Source organism: Heteronotia binoei, chromosome 2 (genome assembly GCF_032191835.1).
Source record: "Heteronotia binoei isolate CCM8104 ecotype False Entrance Well chromosome 2, APGP_CSIRO_Hbin_v1, whole genome shotgun sequence".
Taxonomy (NCBI): Eukaryota; Metazoa; Chordata; class Lepidosauria; order Squamata; family Gekkonidae; genus Heteronotia; species Heteronotia binoei.
Window position 1 is genome coordinate 131,937,866 of NC_083224.1, and position 20,150 is coordinate 131,958,015.

The 20,150-nt window shown below is 48.2% G+C and overlaps 1 protein-coding gene across 1 annotated transcript in view; it reads right to left on the minus strand.

Annotated features, from left to right (window-relative positions):
- ERICH3 (glutamate rich 3) overlaps window positions 1–20,150 on the minus strand; it is a 132,356-nt gene that overhangs the window by 25,254 nt on the left and 86,952 nt on the right. The window contains exons 12-13 of the mRNA XM_060232026.1: window positions 13,884–13,982; window positions 7–408 (exon numbers count right to left, since the gene is read on the minus strand). Of these exons, the coding sequence (XP_060088009.1) occupies window positions 7–408; window positions 13,884–13,982 (501 nt within the window). The remainder of the gene's footprint in view (window positions 1–6; window positions 409–13,883; window positions 13,983–20,150) is intronic.

A 20,150-nucleotide genomic window follows, 5' to 3' on the forward strand; every position in this document is an offset into this window, starting at 1 on the left:
ACTTACCACCTCTGTCCTCAGTATTTGAAAGTTCCTTGCTTCTGTGCTCTGCTTCTGGAATGTTGCCTTCCAAATGCACTAATAAATTCTCTTCCCTGTTTTCCCTTCCATTCATATCTACTGATCCTATATGCTTGGGCATCTCTCTGACAAAAGTAATGTCCTGACGGTTTGTTTCCATCATGTTTTCCTGAGAAGTACTGGACCCATTTTTGTCTGTTGCATTTTCTGTTGCACTTATGTCCTCTTCCTCCAAACTAGTTTCTTGACCTTCATTCTTTGGGGTTTCATTTTCATTTTCTGAATGTATGTCTTTATCATTATCTTGCTTTCTTGTTTCATGGTCAGAGTCATTTTCACTGCTATACACCAGGCTGCTGGATGAGAGGGAAGGCACACACTTCCTGCCTATAAACAGTAAACATAATTTAATGGTCTTGCATTCATTTCTGCACTAACTGTTTACCAGGTAGTCCTTTATGAAAATGCAAAAGCGGGGGGGGGGGGGGGGGGGAGTGAGAATCCATTTCAACTCAGTGGTCAAACATCATGATTTATATGGATAACATTCCAGGTTCTATCCTAAGCTTCAACAACTAAAGAGATCTTTTGAACGAAATGTACTATTCCAAATGTTCTGCAAGTTGCGATTTTTAAAAAAAATAAATAATATGTTCAAGCTAAAAATGTGTGATTTCTCTTTTATTTTGCACTATACAAAGCACATTTTATTCATTGTTATAGTACCTCAGCAATTCATTATAATTCCTATTTACAAGATAGAAAAGCAGGTTTAAAGGGCAGAGACATCCATGTAACTAATCAATAAACCAATGAAAACTGGAATTCAATTAAAGTTATCCCAGGCCTAAATTCATCTCTTGGAAAAAATGGAAATCCTCATGTACCACTTTCCAGATATATTAACATATTCCTTTACATGATTAGAAATACCAAAGGTGCATTCGACTGGTAGGAGTAGATTAAATCATCACAGTAGATTCAATCATCTTCTTAACTACCAAACAGATAGAGGGCCACAAATAATGATAAACTTCAAACTGAGCAGCAATAACAGTAATAGCAGTCGTAATGTCTTTTTAACTGTTCACCATGCTGAGAGCCCTAATTGGTAGAAAGGCATCATAAACATGTTTTAAATAAAATAAATAACAAGCTACTGCGTTAGGAGCAAACATGGGGTCCAACTGTTTTAATAAATTCATAACAAATAGCAATAGCCCATCCTCAAAGAACAAAACCCCCCCACTACATAATTATCCCCCAGGAACAAAAAGAACACTACATATCACCAAAATAAACAATAAAAATGGGAAGATAAAATTAACTTCAGCAGTCAGTAGAGGGATGGGGAGGGATGCTGGCTCAGTGGTAGAGCATCTGCTTGGGAAGCAGAAGGTCCCAGGTTCAATCCCCAGCATCTCTAAAAAAGGGTCCAGGCAAATAGGTGTGAAAAACCTCAGCTTGAGACCCTGGAGAGCCGCTGCCAGTCTGTGAAGACAATACTGACTTTGACGGACCCAGGGTCTGATTCAGTATAAGGCAGCTTCATATGTTCATGTTCATACTTCCTCTCCTATTGAAATTCCACATGTGGTTCTCATATGAAATATCTGAAGGGCCACTAAAAGTCTTTAAGGACTGCCTGCTTGAAACACAATTATCTTTAGGGGTGCTGTAAAAGGCACTCCTGTCATCTGAAGCTAGATGAGTAGCAATCTGAAAAAGGTCCTTCTCAGTCACAATATAAAAACTGTGAATTCCCTTACCAAGGAGATTGTTCTGTCCTCCTTAGGGATGGGCATGAACCAAAAAATGTACCAGTTTTGAACTGGTTCATTTGGTTGCATCATTCCCAAACCCAAAAACAAACTGTCTTTTTTATCCCATTACATATACTGAACCCATCTCCCACTAATTTTAATGTATTTTTCTCCTAATGGCAAACTATATGTATGTTACATGTTAAAAGGTAAATTAGGTGGATGGGAAATCTTCTGAGATATAAATACCTTCCTTTAGACCCAGGCTTAATACAATGTAGTCATTAACAGACATTCTCACATTTTGACATATTACTGTTTTATTGCTTTTGCATGCTCATGCCACTCAGATCAAAGGTTTGCTCAATTTGTTAATTTCACTATTCTGTCATTGAATCTTAAATTAGCATTCTAAACCACTCCCTACCAGATAATTTTACTACTATATTGTGATTGGATCTCAAATTTGTACCAGTTTGCATTCTGAGCCACTGACTACCAGCTATGTGTGGCTTTGCTCACTGTACCGGATTCCTCATCTGATGAAGTGTGCTTAGAGAGCACATGAAAGCATATGTTCTGAATAAAACTAAGTTGGTCTTAAAGGTGCACTTGACTACTGTCTTTTTAACATGAAGGTTTCGTGTTATTTTTGTGGTTTGTTCTCCAGATAGCCTGATGCTGATTCAATCAACTCCTAGGCAATGCTGGGGGTGGACTTGTGGGTAGCCCTAGAAACACCCAAAGCAGTTGTCCATAGCTTAATTGGCAGCTCTGGGAGCCTACCACAGAGCTCCAATTCTGATGTATAGGAGCAGATTATATACTAGTATAATACCACACCCTGACTCCGCTGCTTTCGCTTTGCAACACAAAGAGGAGAGTTAGTTGTTGTGACATCAGAAGAATGGTCTACCACGTGGATGATTTTGGGGAGGCTTTGAGGGGCTCCTTTTCCCCCGTGCAGTGGGACCATTTTTTAAATACCTCTCCCAGCTGGGAAGGTGTTCCTTGCTGTGGTTTCAGGGACCAAACCTGAAGCTACAGTTAAGCTTTCCTGGGGACACCTGCTTTGGAGGGTTCTAACTTGGACATCCCAGATCCAATCTTCACCAAAACTGGAGGGCTGGTGGAGGAGAGCTTTGTGAAGACTCACTGTGAGATTAGAATCTAACTTGCAAGGGGGTGTTCCACTACCTTCCAAACCAAACAAACTATGTATCAGTTTGGGAAAATGGTGGTTCACGTAAGTTTGTTGTTTGTGCAATCAAACAACCCATGAACCAACCTGAACGACCAGTTTCCTGGTTCATGCCCATCCCTAGTCCTCCTTTATTATTGTCATCTCTGTTTTGGTCAATGCTTCCTTACTGATCATTCTTCCTATGCAGGGCCGGCGCATGGGAGTCAGCGAACTAGGTGACGGCCTAGGGCTCTGGCTCCCACAGGGGCACCTCCCTCCCTCCCGGCACAATCAGCTGCCCCTCCGCTCCCGCCTCACCCCCCCCCAGTGCTATTGACTGCGTCTGGGCCCTTCTGTTCCCCCCCACCTGGCAAGATCACAGCACGCCACACCCCCACCAGCTGCGATGCAGCATGCTTCTTATCCTTTTTCTTCTAAGAATATGCTGGAGAAGGCTCCGGAAAGGAGGGGGGGGGAAGTCCTCGGCTCCAGCACATTCTTAGAAGAAAAAGGATAAGAAGCGCCCCGCGACTGGTGGGGGCACAGCGTGCTGTGATTGCGCTGGGGGGGAGGCGTGAGCGGAGGGACAGCCAATCATGCCGGGATGCTGTGATCACGCCCACTCCTCACCCCCCCCCACCTTGCCGAAACTCCCCACCCCCGCCCTCACCACTGCCATGCCCCCCCAGCATCGGCAAAGTTGGGAAGCGGTGTGGCAGTGAACCTTTGGTGAGTTCAGGGGGGGGGAGGCGGGGATCGAGCACACTCAGAGCCAGTGGCTGTGAGATTGCCTGCTGTCTCCCTGCCCTTGCCAAGGCTTTGCAAGCCTCACAAGGTGGGAGGGGGGTCCGGGAGATAGACGAGAATGGGGGGGGGGGCTGAGAGTGACCTGATGATGTCACTGGAAGTGACATCATCAGGCGTGTGTGCGCTATGTGCATGCAAAAAATTAAAAACAAAGGGGGCAGGGAGCTGAGTTCGGCCTGGGGCGCTGGAATGTTCCCATGTAACAACAGTGTATATGTGTGTGTTTACACACACAAACACACACAAAAATCAATTAATGTCTTAAATATGAAGAACCTAACTGGATGGAAAGGGGAAATAAATAAAATAAATAATAAAGTGAAGTTCTCTCTACTGGCAGTAGATTAACAAGATGTTTTATGTATCTTGCTCCTGTTTATACAACATCGAAGCAGAGTTTGTTTGGGTTTTTAGCAAAAACACACAGGAACACAGTTCCAGATAGCTTGGCATCAGCTGGTATGGCCTAATACGCAAATGAATGCTTGCTTGGCTTTTTCTACAAAAACCCTGTGTGAAACAATGGTGATATCAGGGGGTGTGGCCTAATATGCAAATGAGTTTCTGCTGGGCTTTTTCTTCAAAAAGTCCTGCATAGAAGTGGTCACAGAGGAAGGTATTCATACTTTCTCTGCCACTGCTTCAGTGAAACATGCCAAGCTGCTCCAAGTTTCATTGAATTTTAATCTCCAGGTATTCAGAAAGTTATGAGACCTTTGATCTACTCAGCTCATTTAAAAGTATTATCAGTTTTTTTGAGTATATAAACAGACTGGTCCAGAAACAGATCTTTGCATCAGCAAAATTGTCTGCACTACTTTCCAGCTAATGAGTCATTCTGATTTATTCACAGGATTATGGTCTACAAGGATTTGAAAACCATAAATTAAGTCTTTCTGGTCACTTCTCTATTTATGTGTTACTAAAAGTACAGCTTGGAAAAATAAGGATTATGGTCTATCTAGAGAGGCTATTAAAATCTTCCATATTTTAATAAGTTCTATCTTCAGTAAGGACAACATGATTTGTTGACTTCAGAAGCTGTCAGAATGCACAGATATGGCAGGATCATCACTCCACTGGATTCATAAAACAATTATTCGTATATCATCATACAAATATGATGCCAGCTGTGGTACGGCAGTTACATATTCAAGATTTTTCTGCCTGTGGGTACTTCCTTAAAGTGAAATTGGAAAGGTACACAAAGATTCTGATGCTGTGAGTATTTTTCATTATACAGCCAAGACAGGAGAAACACTGAAACTTTCCAAAGCCCAATGCAACCCAGTGCTCTTGTACAGTTTTACACATTTACACAGCCAAACTATAGGATATGATTTTTTTTCAGTTGAGCTATATCCAGGTTTCCTGAACCTACCTCACTTTCCCCACAGCCATATAACAGCTTCAGAAAATGGAGTTTTTAAAGCCTGTGAAGGTCCAATTCAATTCAAGCCCACAATGTGGAGGGAGGAGTTACTTGCCCTTTTTTGGAACTACATACTCTTTAAAATGCCTCCTACTTCCACAGTCCCAAGCCAAATTGGACTCCTACAGACTTTTCCAACATTGTTCTCTGCAGGGAAAGCAAACCTTATTCATAAAAAATGTATCGGTAGTTTGGCCCTGTCATATTCATTTTTGAATGATGAATAATTCCCACTGAAATTGTGGACAACCATAAATGGCTCACTGTAGCTACTTAACAATATCTGGATGGACTCCGCCCCATCCCCCTATGGCTGATGACTATGCTAAAAAAAATGGTAATCATTGCAGTGATAGTGAGAACACAATATGGATGGTCATCTTGTTTCAACACTTTCAAGCTACAAATGCGCACATTCTCTAACCAGTCTTGCTTGCTATAAAAAAAATCAACAAAGGCTGTCACGCCTAACCAATTAACATGATGATCATTCCTCTTAAATAATATCTCATTGGGATTTCTGCATTGAATAGATCAATTACTACCCCACAAAATGGGTCAGGATTCGCAGTTAAATGCTACTTATCAGAAATTTGTTCATCTGTAAAACTCAAGAGTGCATTATTTAACTCCCTGCTGGGAGCTAGTATCAGGGTAGATCTACTCTGTTTCTAATTTAAATCTACAATTAAAGCAAAACTCTCTAAAATGGCTTCATGAATAGCATGCCGAATTAATGTTAAATAGTAGTACCATAGCATGCTACAGCAACCAAACATGTTATTGTAGAAAATATGGTTGAAGAAACAGTCAAAAGAAATGTATTCTGGGCTTCTTCTGTTACTTGTCCAGAAGTACAGCATGCTGTTTGTCTAAATATAATTGAGTTAATATAACCATATTAAAAATGAAACCCTCCAAATCAGCCTTATATACTACAGGCACTACAGCAGTGACATGAGACAGACAAAAAATCCCTTCTTGTTTACCACTTAAGATCACTATAACTAAAGCTCAGGCAGCTCCTGTGTTAATTTCCTTATTCACCAATCACCATATCAAAGTTCACTGGTAGCCATTTTTTCCTTCTCTGATTTGTGCACCCTTCATAATGACAAAAAATCCACACACATACTCTTTTCAAAAAGAGAGCACACAAAAGGAAGCCACCATCCTTAGCTCTAACCAACATTCACTCCAGGGGAGCAGAGGAGAGCAGCTTAATTACACCCAAGCAGAGAAGACATTGTAGAGAAGCTTTGCAACCATTTAAACTGGAGTTAACAGCTACCAAGATGTTAACAGGATTGATTAAAGCAGTTTTCAGCACAGTGATTATTGCCCCCCCCCCCCAGTTGGAATGAAGAGGCTGACATAGCACATTGGGTATAAAACCGGGCCGCTTTACTGAAACACACTTATCAACTATAACTGGCAGGGGTAAAGCCTAGGAGGACAAGCCCTGGGGTCACCCCCTGACCCCGCCTTGTCCTATGAGGGTGAGCCACCCTGCGCCCAGCACAAACCCGCCATATTCGGGCTGTTGCTGAACGGCCAGGCCCAAGCCATTCTCCACCTGGGCTAGCATCAATCCCCCATGAAAGCTCCACCCAGGTGAGGCTTTTTCGTGATCTGCATTCCCCGCACTGAGCCGTACAGCCCATCTGCGGTTCATACAGACCACCCGCACACTCGGTGCTAAGCCACAGGTGCTCCCCTGAAAACTCTGTGGCCAATACATCCTCCAGCCTGCGACCGAATAAACTCAAACTAAGACCCTAACACTACAAGGCAGGCGAAAAACAACTCCACATGGGCCAATTCTGTGAAGATGAAAAAATTCCTACCTGGCCCCCAATAAGGCGACCGGTAAATCCTGCACTGCCAAAGGGGAGGGCGGGCAGAAAGCCAGAAGCAAACTGCGTAGTTCTGGGCGGGGCTTATTTAGCCCCGACGCCACGCCCAAAGAAGCACCCGGATGAACTGAGTCTGTCAGTATCCACTCCCTCCTTCTGCGTGAGCAATAACGGCCCCCAGCCTGAACGCCGGCGAAGCCGGCTTGGCTGGGAAGGGGCCGGACATTCTCAGCTGTAAACCATGCCACAACGCTTGTGTCTCTATAATATGGATGCATAAGAAAAGACAAATAAGATGCCTATGCAAATGAAATGCACATGGACAGTATCTAATTATTCTGAGGCCCCAGCAAAAGTGAAAGATGCCCCCTTACCCAGGGGGGCATCGCTTTTTAGCAGGAATGCAGTTCCGGCTGGCTTGGTGTCAGGGGGTGTGGCCTAATATGCAAATGAGCTCCTGCTGAAACAATGGTGATGTCAGGGGGTATGACCTAGTATGCAAATGAGTTCCTGCCCACACCCATTATTCCCACTGAGCCCACTCTGGACAAGAATAAAGGAAGTTCCCAACAGAGATATACCATCAATTTAATAATCAGCATAGGAGATGCATATCTACGTTTGTATTAGTTACAGAGATTATGCCATGGAGACCTCTCCACTATGGAGCTGCATTTCAGTGCTCCAGATTCATTTACAAGAATAAAAGCTCTCACAACAGCAGGATTGACTATGTAACAGCTACGTGACAATTTAAGGCTGTGTAGAGAAGCCCTTAATTGTCTTCCAATAGCTTTGATGGGCTATTTGTGCAAATCAAACTGCACTTTGTAACATTCATCCATGTAGAACAAAATGACAAGTGCAAAACAAGGGAGCTGGAGAAACCCCAAAACAGCTTAAACAACCCAAAACAGGACACTGTTAGCCACCATTGAGTTCAATCTGCACCATCCACAAGCACAGAGGAAGGGAATTCAGAGACACTTACGTAGAAGGAAGGAAAAAACATCTTAAGCATGTGAGCTATTTCACATGCTCAGATGGATGCATTGCAAACCATCATCCAGACAACCCAATCACTGGACCTAACAGCGTTAACTACACCATATCAGGCTCATTCACTTGTTCATCTTATAGAATCATAGAATAATAGAGTTGGAAGGGACCTCCAGAGTCATCTAGTCCAACTCCTTGCATGATGCAGGAAATTCACAAATACCGCCTCCCGCCCCTAAATTCACAGGATCCACATTGCCATCCAGCACATATAATGTTGGACTTCCAACATTATATATGCCGTTAAATACTAACAATGCCCTTCAGATCTCTACATAGGGTAAATAGGACAAACCCTGCGCCAAAGGAAATATGGACACAAATCTGACAGCAGGAAATACAAAACTGAGAAACCTGTGGGATAACACGTTAACCTTCCAGAACATTCAATGGGTGACCTCAAAGTAGCTGTTTTACTGCAAAGGAACTTCAAGAACAGATTGGAGAGAGAAACTGGTGAATTACAAATTATTGTGAAGCTTGGAACAAACATCTCCCAAGGACTGAACAGGGATATTGGTTTTTTATCTTATTACTTATGCTAAACCCACTCTCACTGAGTATAGCTATATCGCCACAGTATTACAATGTATTTCTCTTTTAGAATAGTGTATTAGAATGTTTTTTGTATTGGCATACTCAAATAAGGGATATTTTATTTTATTTATTTTTATGACTTCTATCCCACCCTTCCCAACAAGTGGCTCAGGGCGGCTTACAACACAGGAATCTAACATAAATAGGCGTTAAACATAGAGCATTTAAATTTAAACATTAAACCATTTAAAACATTGAACCATTTAAAACATTTAAAGCATTGGGGGCAGCAGACATACAGTATAACTACGCTCAGTTTCTTGTACCAGCTAGTCATAGGCCAGCCGGAAGAGGGTTGTCTTACAGGCCCTGCGGAACTGGGCGAGGTCCCGCAGGGCCCTCACCTCTTCCGGCAGCTGGTTCCACCAGGAGGGGGCCATAATAGAGAAGGCCCGGTCCCTTGTCGATTTTAAGTGGGCTTTCTTTGGCCCGGGGATATCTAGGAGATTTTGAGTTCCCGATCTCAGTACTCTCTGGGGAACATGCGGGGAGAGACGGTCCTTCAGGTAGGCAGGTCCTAGGCCATATAGGGCTTTAAAGGTAATAACCAGCACCTTGTACTGGACTCGGTAAGCTATCAGCAGCCAGTGCAGGTCCCGGAGCCCTGGCCGGATGTGCTCCCTTCTTGGGAGCCCTAACAACAGCCGGGCCGCGGCATTCTGCACTAGCTGCAGCCTTCGGGTTCGGCACAAAGGCAGCCCCATGTAGAGAGCATTGCAGTAGTCCAACCTCGAGGTGACCGTGGCATGGATCACTGTTGCTAGATCATCACGTTCCAGGAAGGGGGCCAACTGCCTTGCCCGCCTAAGGTGAAAAAACGCGGACTTGGCAGTGGCTGCTATCTGAGCCTCCATCGTTAAGGAGGGCTCCAATAGTACCCCCAGGCTTTTGACCTTGTCTGCCGCTATCAGCGGCACCCTCAAAAGCTGGTAGGGGGATTTCCCTCCCTGGGCCCCGACGACCCAAGCAAAGGACCTCTGTCTTCACTGGATTTAGCTTCAGCCCGCTCAGTCTGAGCCACCCAGCCACTTCCTGTAATGCCCGATCTAGATTTTCTGGGGCGGAGACTGGTCGGCCGTCCATAAGTAGATAGAGCTGGGTGTCATCAGCATACTGGTGACAACCCAACCCGTACCTTCGAGCAATCTGGGCAAGGGGACGCATATAGATGTTGAATAACATCGGGGAGAGAACCGCTCCCTGAGGCACTCCGCAATCAAGCGTTCGCCTCTGGGATAGCTCACCCCCAATCGCGACCCTTTGTCCCCGACCTTCGAGGAAAGAGGAAAGCCACTGTAAAGCCAACCCCTGAATCCCCGCGTCGGCGAGGCGGCAGGTCAGTAACCGATGGTCGACCGTGTCGAACACCGCCGACAGGTCCAACAACATCAGCACTGCCGAGCCGCCCCGATCCAGATGCCGTTGAAGGTCATCCACCAGGGCGACCAACACCGTCTCCGTCCCGTGACCCGGGCGAAAGCCAGACTGGAGTGGGTCGAGGACGGAAGCATCCTCCAGCAAAGTCTGTAACTGCATCGCCACTGCCCTCTCAATAAGCTTGCCCAAAAAGGGCAAGTTTGAGACCGGCCGATAGTGCGCCAATTGGGCCGGGTCTAAAGTTGGTTTTTTTAAGAGGGGGTGAACCACTGCCTCTTTGAGTGGTGTTGGAAAATGCCCTTCCATCAGGGATCTATTTATGATATCCCATATAGGATATCTAAGCTCCCTCTGGCAAGATTTAATAAGCCAGGAGGGGCAAGGGTCCAGATTACAGGTTGTTGGGCGTGCAGATAAGAGAATCCTGTCAACTTCCTCCAGGCTGAGGGGGCTGAAGCCATCCAGAACACAATCCGAAGACAGGCCCGGAGCCTCGGTTTCACTAACTGTCTCAAATATGGCCGGGGGGTCAGGCGGAGTGACGCGATCTTGTCCGCAAAGAATTTTGCAAAAGCCTCACAGCCAATCTCCAATTCGATAGAATTTGGTCTGCCTTGTGGCAGTGTCGTAAGATTCCGAATTATATCAAACAATTGTGCCGGGCGCGAAGTTGCGGACGCAATCTTAGTCGCAAAGTATGTTTTCTTTGCGGCTTTGATTGTCATCTCATAGGATTTCAAACTCTCTCTATAGGATGTTCGAGTCGCTTCGTCTCGAGTATGCCGCCATTGTCTCTCTAGTCGTCTGAGCCCCCGTTTTTGTTGCCGCAACCCCTGGTTAAACCAGGGTGACGGCTTCGAACGGGGGCGCAGAAGGCGCCTAGGTGCGACCTCCTCAATGGCCCTAAAGAGTCCATCATTCCAGGACTCTAACAGGTCATCCAGGGAGTCGCCAGTGGGCCAGACATCCCGTAGAGCCGTTAGGAACCGTTCCGGGTCCATCAGGCTCCGCGGGCGAGCTAAAATACGCTCTCCGCCTAAACAGGGTTGGGGTGATACATCCACACGAGCCTTAAGGGCATAGTGATCTGACCATAGCACTGCTATAGTAGCAATATCGTCCACTAAACTCCCGCCACAAAGACCAGGTCTAACATGTGTCCCGCCTGATGAGTGGGCATTGTAACAACCTGGGAGAGTCCCAGTGTCGCCATGGATGACACTAGGTCCAACGCCTGACTGGAAGCCGCGTCGTCGGCATGGACGTTGAAGTCACCCAAGACCAATAGCCTAGGGTACTCCAATGCCCAGCCCGCCGCCGCCTCCACCAGGGATGGTAAGGCGCTGGCCGGTGCGTTAGGCGGTCGGTACACCAGCCAGATCGCCAACCCTTCCCCAACGTCCCACATCAGGCCGGCACATTCAACGCCTGGAATCTCCGGGGCCGGGAGTGCCCTGAAGGAGTAAGCCTCTCGTATGAACAATGCCACTCCTCCCCCCCGCCCGCTAGTCCGGGACTGGTGAAAGACCGAGTATCCCGGGGGAGGTCATCTGGGAGAGAGTACACAGGCTGGAAGGTGGCCGAGCACCACTATGTCTCAGCTCCCTTCGCCTATAAATCTGCCTGTTCCCACCATCATACCTTCCCCTCCCCAGGAGTACCGGAATCCCCAGGCCAGTCATCAGCTCCCGGTGGGCACCAGCTCAACAGCTGGTAATACCAATACCTCTGACTTCTTTTAATTCCTATGTTCTGATCTATCAATGATACCCACTACCAATTAATTCAAATTTAAGTCCCTCAACCAACACCCACTAACTCCTTAGTTAAAATTAATAAATTAATAGATCCCTTGGCTCCTTAATTAAACCTCTACCTCTACCTCTGTCCTCATCTCTTATTAATTTGCCAGCAATATAACCATATAGCTAATCAAAAATCTAGTTAAAAGACCAATAAATAATTAATAATCATCTAGTTTTACAAAAATTGGTAGTTGAGAACAATAGAATTAAAGGGCAAAGTTATAGTTGTTTACAAAGTGACGGTGAATAAAAATACAAAGTTCTTATCTTATGTTGTTCAAAGTGCGGTCGTGTCCAGAAGGTGCAAGGCAAGCTAAAAGCAGTAAGTTCAGTTCTTGTTCTTAAGCCATATGGGAGCATAGCTCTCATTTGTTGGAGGGTGGTGGAGTAGTGAGGGAGGGGGTCATGCAGTCTGAGAACCCGAGGCAGCCTCCGTTCAGCCCCAGAGGCCCAGGGAAGAATTAACCCCCCCGTGTCCCTGTAGCCTCGCAGCCACCGCCCCAGGGCCCAGAACTGCAGATTGAATTTATAATCAGTCCCACCCTCCCCTTTCCACCAAATAGCCTCCACGTACACCTCGCCTCGCCAGCGGTGTGCCTGCTTCCAGCTCTTGTTCTTCTGCCTATGGTCTCCAGTCGTCAGAGGAGGAGGAGGGGCCGTCGTCCCACTGGTAGACCAGCTGCCTTGGTACTTCGCCCCACCCTTCTCACAGTTGCACTGGAGTTTACTGGAGACTCAACGTAAAACTCTTTGGCCCAGACAGCTTCAGCCTCATTCACCAGAGGACTACCGCTCGTCCCGTCACTTTCCTTACTGCCAGTACTTTCCCAATGCCGCCGTAAAGCTCCTCCAAGCCTGAGCACCCTCGGGCAAAGAAACGCCGTCACTCACTTCTCCGAGCGCTGCTCGCATATTGGCTGTTTATCTCATTACATATGCTTAACACAGGGGTGTCAAACTCATTTGTTATGAGGGATGGATCTGACATAAATGAGACCTTGTCAGGCCGGGCCATGTTGGGTCTGGCCATGTGCGTACCTATTTTAGACAAACACATGGACAAACACAAAGTTTTTTTAAAAAAAACCCTTAAAACATGCTTAGAACATTAGCACTTGTTAGTTTTAAAGGTGCTTTCTTTGAATTTCTCCCATGGGATCCAGGGAATTGGGCAAAGGAAGCTCTGGTTTTTTCCTTCCTTCCCCAGGGGACCAGGAGGGGAAGGAACCTCAGCCAATAGAAGGAAGAGAGGCTTGGCTCAGAAGCTCTACTGTGCGATTGAGTAAGCCTGGCAAAGCAAGCTCTGCTTTCCCCCTTCCTCCCCAAGGGAGGACCCTCAACCAATGGAGAAAATAGAGATTTTGCTCTGTAGCTCCTGTGTGATTGAGCAAGCCTTGTAAAGCAAGCTGAGATGAAGAAGGAAACGAGAAAGAGAGAGAAAGAAGCAGACAAGAGTCAGTTGCTTGGGGGCCTGATAGGAGCTCTCCGGGAGCCTGATTTGGCACCTGGGTCGCATGTTTGACAGCGTTGACTTAACCCATTTTCACTACATTTTAATGCATTCTTTTTTAAAAAATGGCAAACTAGAATGATGTTTATAATGTATGTTACATGTTAAAAAGTAAAACTTCATCAGTCTTAAAGATGCTACTGGACTCCTACTTCGTTATCCTCAGGATTAGTAGTTAATTTCACTAGAAGGGAAAAAACCTTCCCTAAGCACCAAACATGTCAGAAACTATCATGCACGCTTAGATAAGAATAATCATGAAAGCAAAATGATTTAGGGAGCACAGTTGCAGATCACCCATTACCTTGTAGCCATCCCTGATTCCCCAAGCTTAAGAAACATCAGATTTTATGTGTGTGTATATATATAGATATAGATATGATTAGCAAAGCTGCAAGCTGATTATCCATCAAGAACATTGAAGGCATTTTTTGATCACAACCAAAATTTTCCCAAGAATACCAAACGCAAACCTGGTAGGGCTCTCTGAATTTGCTGTACGCCTTTGTGTTTCCTATAAAATGACTGAATCTTTCTTGCAGCTGTGACCATTTGCAAATCAGCTGCTTTACCTTCGCAACAAAAATACAAACATAAAGGTGATGTTTACATTTAGCTTGAGGAAACAGCTCTCCTACCAGAGCTGTCAAAAATGGGACAATTTTAGTGGGCTGATTTTAAGGGAGCAGTAAATGGAAAATGCCTGTTGCAGTCTGACCAGCACCAGTTGCAGCAGTATCAAAAGATATGGTTAGACAGAAAACAAAGAGGAGGGAATCTGCTCTGCACCAATGAAGAGTTGAAACTCTGGCAACATCACATACTTTGCAAGCATTGCCAGCCTTGGACAACTTCCACTATATGTATTAATAAATGGGAAATGAAATACATGCTTTCCACTAGATTATTTATGAAGGTATGCAACTTAGAATGTATAAAGGAAAAAAAAAATATCTCCAACAGTTATGCTAACTGGAGAGAAGTTATCTAAAATGTTATTTATCTTCCTGAAAAAAAGTCTACGTTATTTTAAATTGCTTGAACTCACAAATGCCAAGGATTCATCACTCTTGAGGGTTTCCCCCCCCCCTCCTTTTTGGAACCCAAAAAGCCCAAGATGGCTAGTCTGTCACCAAGAGACTGAGAGCATGTTGGACTTCAGTGAAGACAGGCTGAAATCTTCCCCTGGACAATAGTTTTGTTCAGCTCTGTGCTGCACGTTATATTCAATAGAGAGCACAATATCTCTTAATATTGCAGCTACTGATTCTCATCTGAGTAGTATTTCTTGCAGTGCCTGGCACTTTACAATGCAAAAGTGACACCTACTGGATGTCATGCAAGATTTATATTTTATGCATAAATATCTATCATCTATCTATCACACGAGAATTGGCTTTACAATACAAAGGGGAACTTTCACAATTGCAAAAGTTCCCCTTTGTATTGTAAATATATAATTGTTCATTGTGAAAGTTCCCTTTTCTACAGGAAAACCGATTCTCATGTTATACTTGACTGGCCATTTCCACTTTTTCTTTACCTCATCCATTGTAAGTTAACAGACCTGGAAGAGTTGCCAGCCAGTTCCTCAACTGAACAAACAGCAGCTGGCCCATCAATCACTCTCCAGGCACCAGTGTCAGCTGTTGACAATCAATCTCCTCCAAGCTCTCCTCCTCCCATCTCAAGAGTTCAAAGCAGGCTCTGGAAAGAACTTTCAGAGCAAAGACGTGAGGCACGCCAATGCTTCAGATCCCTCAGCCCTGAGTTCTAGCAGAGTCACTGCCACCCAGGGAACAGGCTGATTGAGACTCTCATATAGCTCCCACCCAGAACCTGGTAACCTTGTGGAAGCAACAAGTCTATTCTCTGGCTTGCATCCACGCTCCTTCCTGATCCTGACCTGCTTGATTTCCTTGGCACCTTGACCTTTTGGCTTTTGGACATTGACTTCTGATTCCGGTTTGTGATTCTGCATTGGTGACTTGGCTCCTGCTTGACTTCCTGGACTTTGACCTTGGACTGGCTTTGGACTCCTGCCTGTCTGCACACTAAAAACATTACAACATGCAACTGGCATACGAAAAGTAGGTATGTGTTGACCTGGATAGCCTCAGTTTCATCAGATCTTGGAAGCTAAGCAGGGTCAGCCCATCAAGAAAGACTAGGATTGCTATGCAGTGGCAGGTTATAGCAAACCACATCTGAATTTCTTTTGCCTTGAAAACCCCATGAGGGTGGGAGGCAGCAAAGTGAGCTACTGTAATATGTGAATTGTTCCTCGTTTTGCTCAGTGCAGAACACGGACACAATGACTTGGATCTTATGACATCATTCCCCTTGTGCTTCTCTCCAGTTGCTGTGGAGGCTAACACTGCAGCACTCACTTCCTCTGGCACTAGCACTTCTGAATCGATTAAGAAAAACATGATTTTGCACACACAAGTGCTAGTAGCAGAAGAAACAAGCAGCACAGTGGAGGAACATCTCTGCAATGGTCAAAAAGTATGGGGAACATTATAAGATCCAAGTCTATGAATGGTTTCACACACAAGCAATGCCTGTCCCTTTAGTAATCTGCAATCTGCTGCTAGTAATTATTTGTAACTTGCATAAGACAGCTGCATAGAGATCTATACCCAGGGATAAGGGAAGTCTCACACTGAAATAAATATAGGGTCTAATGTGACAATCTTTATTTTCTATGAGCTGGAGGCAGGGCCAAATTAACAATTAGGCCAAGTAGGCACTGGCCTATGGGCCCCCATACCTTTAGGGGCTCCGGCCTGGCTTTTCCCCCCAGTTTGTCCCCTGCTTGCAGCCCTCCCAGCCTGCACATGCAGTCAGCAACTGAGCTGTTCTTTGCCAACTTGCCTGGTGTGTCTGCTGCTGGCATCATCACCAGGTTTGCCTCTCTCTTCCTCCCCCCAAGAGCTTTGTCAAAGAGGCTTTTGAGAAGGTGCCTTCAGGCTGCAGTGGGGACCGCAGGCAGTGGGGAGGGTGCTCTGTTTCTGAGATAATTTGTGAGGGGGCTCCCAAGATTTTGACTGCCTAGGGGCCTCCACAGGGTTTAATCTGGCACTGGTTGAAGGAAGGCCAAGGGGAAGGACTACAGTAGCCCCAAGGCCTACTGTAATGTACTGAGAGACGAGACGTGGTGAAGGCATAGGTCTTTATTGGCTAGTACATCACACGCAACTGACAACACGCGGCCGGGTCCGCTAATATATACATGCCTCCCGGAACATCCCCTTCGCTGGCCAGCCCAATCCTGGCCAGTTAAACTTCCCGCCCTTGGTCAGGATTGGCAGTGGCTTTTCCCGCGCTGCGCACGGCGACCCGAGGGTGGCTCGGGTCGCGCGGCGCTTGCGCTGAGTCCGGTACACTACACTCCTCCCCTCCTAGTTTAAACTACATAGTCCTGTAGGTACGCTGGCGTCCTGCGTTCCCGTGTTGATCTCCTCGGGGTTGCCGTTGGTGTGGGGCCCGATCCCAACGTGGGTGGCGCCGTTTCTGGCTGTTGCCGGCCCGGGTCGGGTGCTGGCTCCGGTTCTGGTCCCGCGGCTGCGGGGGCCTCGTACGTGGGTAGCTCCTGTATTGGCGGGGCCCCTTCTGGCGGTTCCGTTGCTGGCGGTTCCCTACTTTCTGCCTCTTCTGCCTCCTCGGGTAGGGTGCGGCGGCGCAGCTGGTCGATGTGCCGCCTCAGCACCTGGCCTCCGGCGGTGGTTACTTCGTATGACCGGGAGCCTGTTACCCTCAGAACCCTTCCCGCCAACCACTCGGGGCCGCTTGCGAAGTTTTTCGCATACACTGGGTCGCCCGGAAAGAATCCTCTCACTGCTTCCCGGACCTCGGGGGACCCGCGGACATCCGGCGCCCGGTCCGGGTGTAGCCTATCTAGACGAGTGGTCAGTTTCCTCCCCATGAGCAGTTCTGCGGGGCTGAAACCGGTTACAGGGTTTGGGGTGATCCTGTTGTGGAACAGGAATGCTGAGAGGCGGTGGTCCCAATCCCCATGTACTATACGGCCAAGGGCCTCTTTGGTGGTCCGCACCATGCGCTCCGCCTGGCCGTTGGTGGCTGGATGGAATGGGGCGGACCTTATGTGCCTTATGAGGTACCGGTCGGTGAACTCCCGGAATTCCCGGGAGGTGAATGCCGTGCCGTTGTCCGTCACCAGGGTGTCAGGGATCCCGTGTGTGCAGAGGACCCTTCTGAGCGCCCTGACTGCTGCTGCGGTGGAGGTCGAGGCCACCGGGATTACCTCTAGCCATTTTGTATATGCGTCCACAAGTATAAAGAAGATCTGGCCCTGATACGGCCCCGCGAAATCCACATGGAGGCGGGACCACGGCCGCCCGTTCGACTCCCACCTGTGGACCGGGGCGGACGGCGGATTGGGTCTGGACTCCTGGCATGGTTGGCACCTTCTTACCCACCCCTCTATTTCCTCATCCATGCCCGGCCACCACACGTAGCTCCGGGCCAGGGCTTTCATCCTCACGATGCCCGGGTGGGTCTCGTGGAGATCCTCCAATACCTGTCTGCGCAGGGGGGGGGGCACCACCACCCGGCTCCCCCAGAGTATGCACCCCTTGTGTGTCGATAGCTCGTCCTTCCTGGACGCGAACGGCCGAAATGCTTCTTCCACCTTGCCCGAGGGCCACCCCCTTCCCACCCAGTCCCTGACCCGTGCGAGGATGCGGTCTCTCCCAGTCGCCCGAGCCACCTCGTCCGCGTGCAGTGGGCGCTCGGGGAGCGACTCAATGAGCATCACCCCGTGTGCCGGGGCGGGATCTGGGTCCGTTGTGGGTAGCGGCAGGCGGCTGAGGGCATCTGCGTGACCCATTGCTTTACCGGGGCGGTGTATCAGAGCGTAAGTGTATGAATTCAGGAACTGGTTCCACCTTAAAACCCTCTGAGACAGAATCTGGGGGGTCTGACGATCGGGGGCTAGGAGGCCGAGGAGCGGCTTGTGGTCAGTGGCGATGGTGAAACGCCTACCGTAGAGGTAGTCGTTGAACTTTTGCACCCCCGCCACGATCGCCAGGGCCTCCTTATCGATCTGGGCGTAGTTCCGCTCGGCAGGGGACAGAGTCCGGGAGTAGTAAGCGATCGGCGCCTCTCTCCCGTCCGGGAGTTGGTGCCCTAAGACCGCTCCTACTCCGTAGGGGGAGGCGTCGCAAGCCAGGATCAGGGGTAGGTTTTCATCGTAGTGATGAAGTACCGCGTTAGAGACCAAGAGGTCTTTCACTGCCTGGAACGCCGCGGCTTGGCGTTTACCCCAGACCCACGGGGCCTGTTTATCTAACAAGCGGTGCAACGGTTCCGCCACGGCGGCTTTGTGTGGCAGGAATGCATGATAAAAGTTCAATAATCCTAAAAAACTCTGTAGTTCTGCCTTGCATTTGGGGGCAGGGGCCTGGACTATGGCCCTGGTCTTGTCCGCCGTCGGGTGAATTCCAGCCGCGTCCACGGCGAACCCCAGGAACTCCACTCGCGGAACACCCAACAAACATTTCTCCTTTTTGACTCGCAGCCCCGCCGCTTGGAACCGTCTGAGGACCTCTCGCAGGCGGCAGCTGAACTCTCCTTCGGTGGGGGCGGCGATTAAAACGTCGTCAAAGAAGGGTTGAACTCCGGGGATCCCTTTCAAGAGAGAGTCCATTATGCTCTGGAATATCCCCGGAGCTACACTGACCCCGAACTGCAGCCGTTTAACCCTGAACGCGCCCCTGTGGGTCACGATCGTCTGCGCCTCCGCTGTCTTAGCGTCGACCGGCAGTTGCTGGTATGCTTGTGCTAAGTCCAGCTTTCCAAAAACCCTCGCCCCGGCTAGTGCTGCTAGGACGTGGCTAACCACCGGGACTGGGTAGGGGTTGTCTTGCAGCGCCTTATTGATCGTGCACTTGTAGTCAGCGCAGATCCTAACCTCCCCGTTGGGTTTGACTGGCGTTACTATGGGGGTCTCCCATTCCGCATACGTTACAGGTTCTAGGACGCCCTGGGCTGTTAGGCGGTCCAGTTCTGCCTCTATTTTAGGCTTAAGGGCGAACGGGACGCGCCTCGCTTTCAGCCTTATGGGCCTGACCATTGGGTCTATCGGTAAGGTGATGGGCGGACCCTTGTAGCTCCCCAAGGACCCGTCGAAGACCTCGGGGAACTCCCGGCAGACCCCGTCGAAATTGCTGGCCTGCAATTGGTCCACCCCCACCAGCTGGATCCCCAGTGGATTGAACCACGCCAACCCGAGAAGTGTGGTCAGTTGGCGCTTGACCACTAGGATGTCTAGGGGCCCCCTAAAACCCCCTCTTTCTACCTGCACCCGGGCCCACCCCACGATGTGTACTGGGTTCTTCTGAAAGTCCCTCAGTACGAAGTCCGCTGGCCTCGTTTGGATGCGGCGGCGGGGACATAGTTTCTTGAGGGTTTCCTCCGAAATGATAGAGATGGAGGAACCCGAGTCTACTTCCATGATGCAGGGGGCGCCCTCGATTAGGACCGACATTTTGACCTTGTCTGGGGCCGAGAGGGGCAAGTTCAATACCTGCAGACTGGTGGATGCCGTCGTGTGTGTGTCCAGGGAGTCGTGATGCGCTGACGGTTGGCGGCGGCTGTTCTTGGCCCGGCAAGCCCGGGCGATGTGGCCTGTCTTTCCGCAGCTGCGGCAGTCCAGGTTGCGGTACGGGCAGTCCCGTCGCTCGTGGGGGTCGCCGCAGCTGGCGCACCTGGAACCG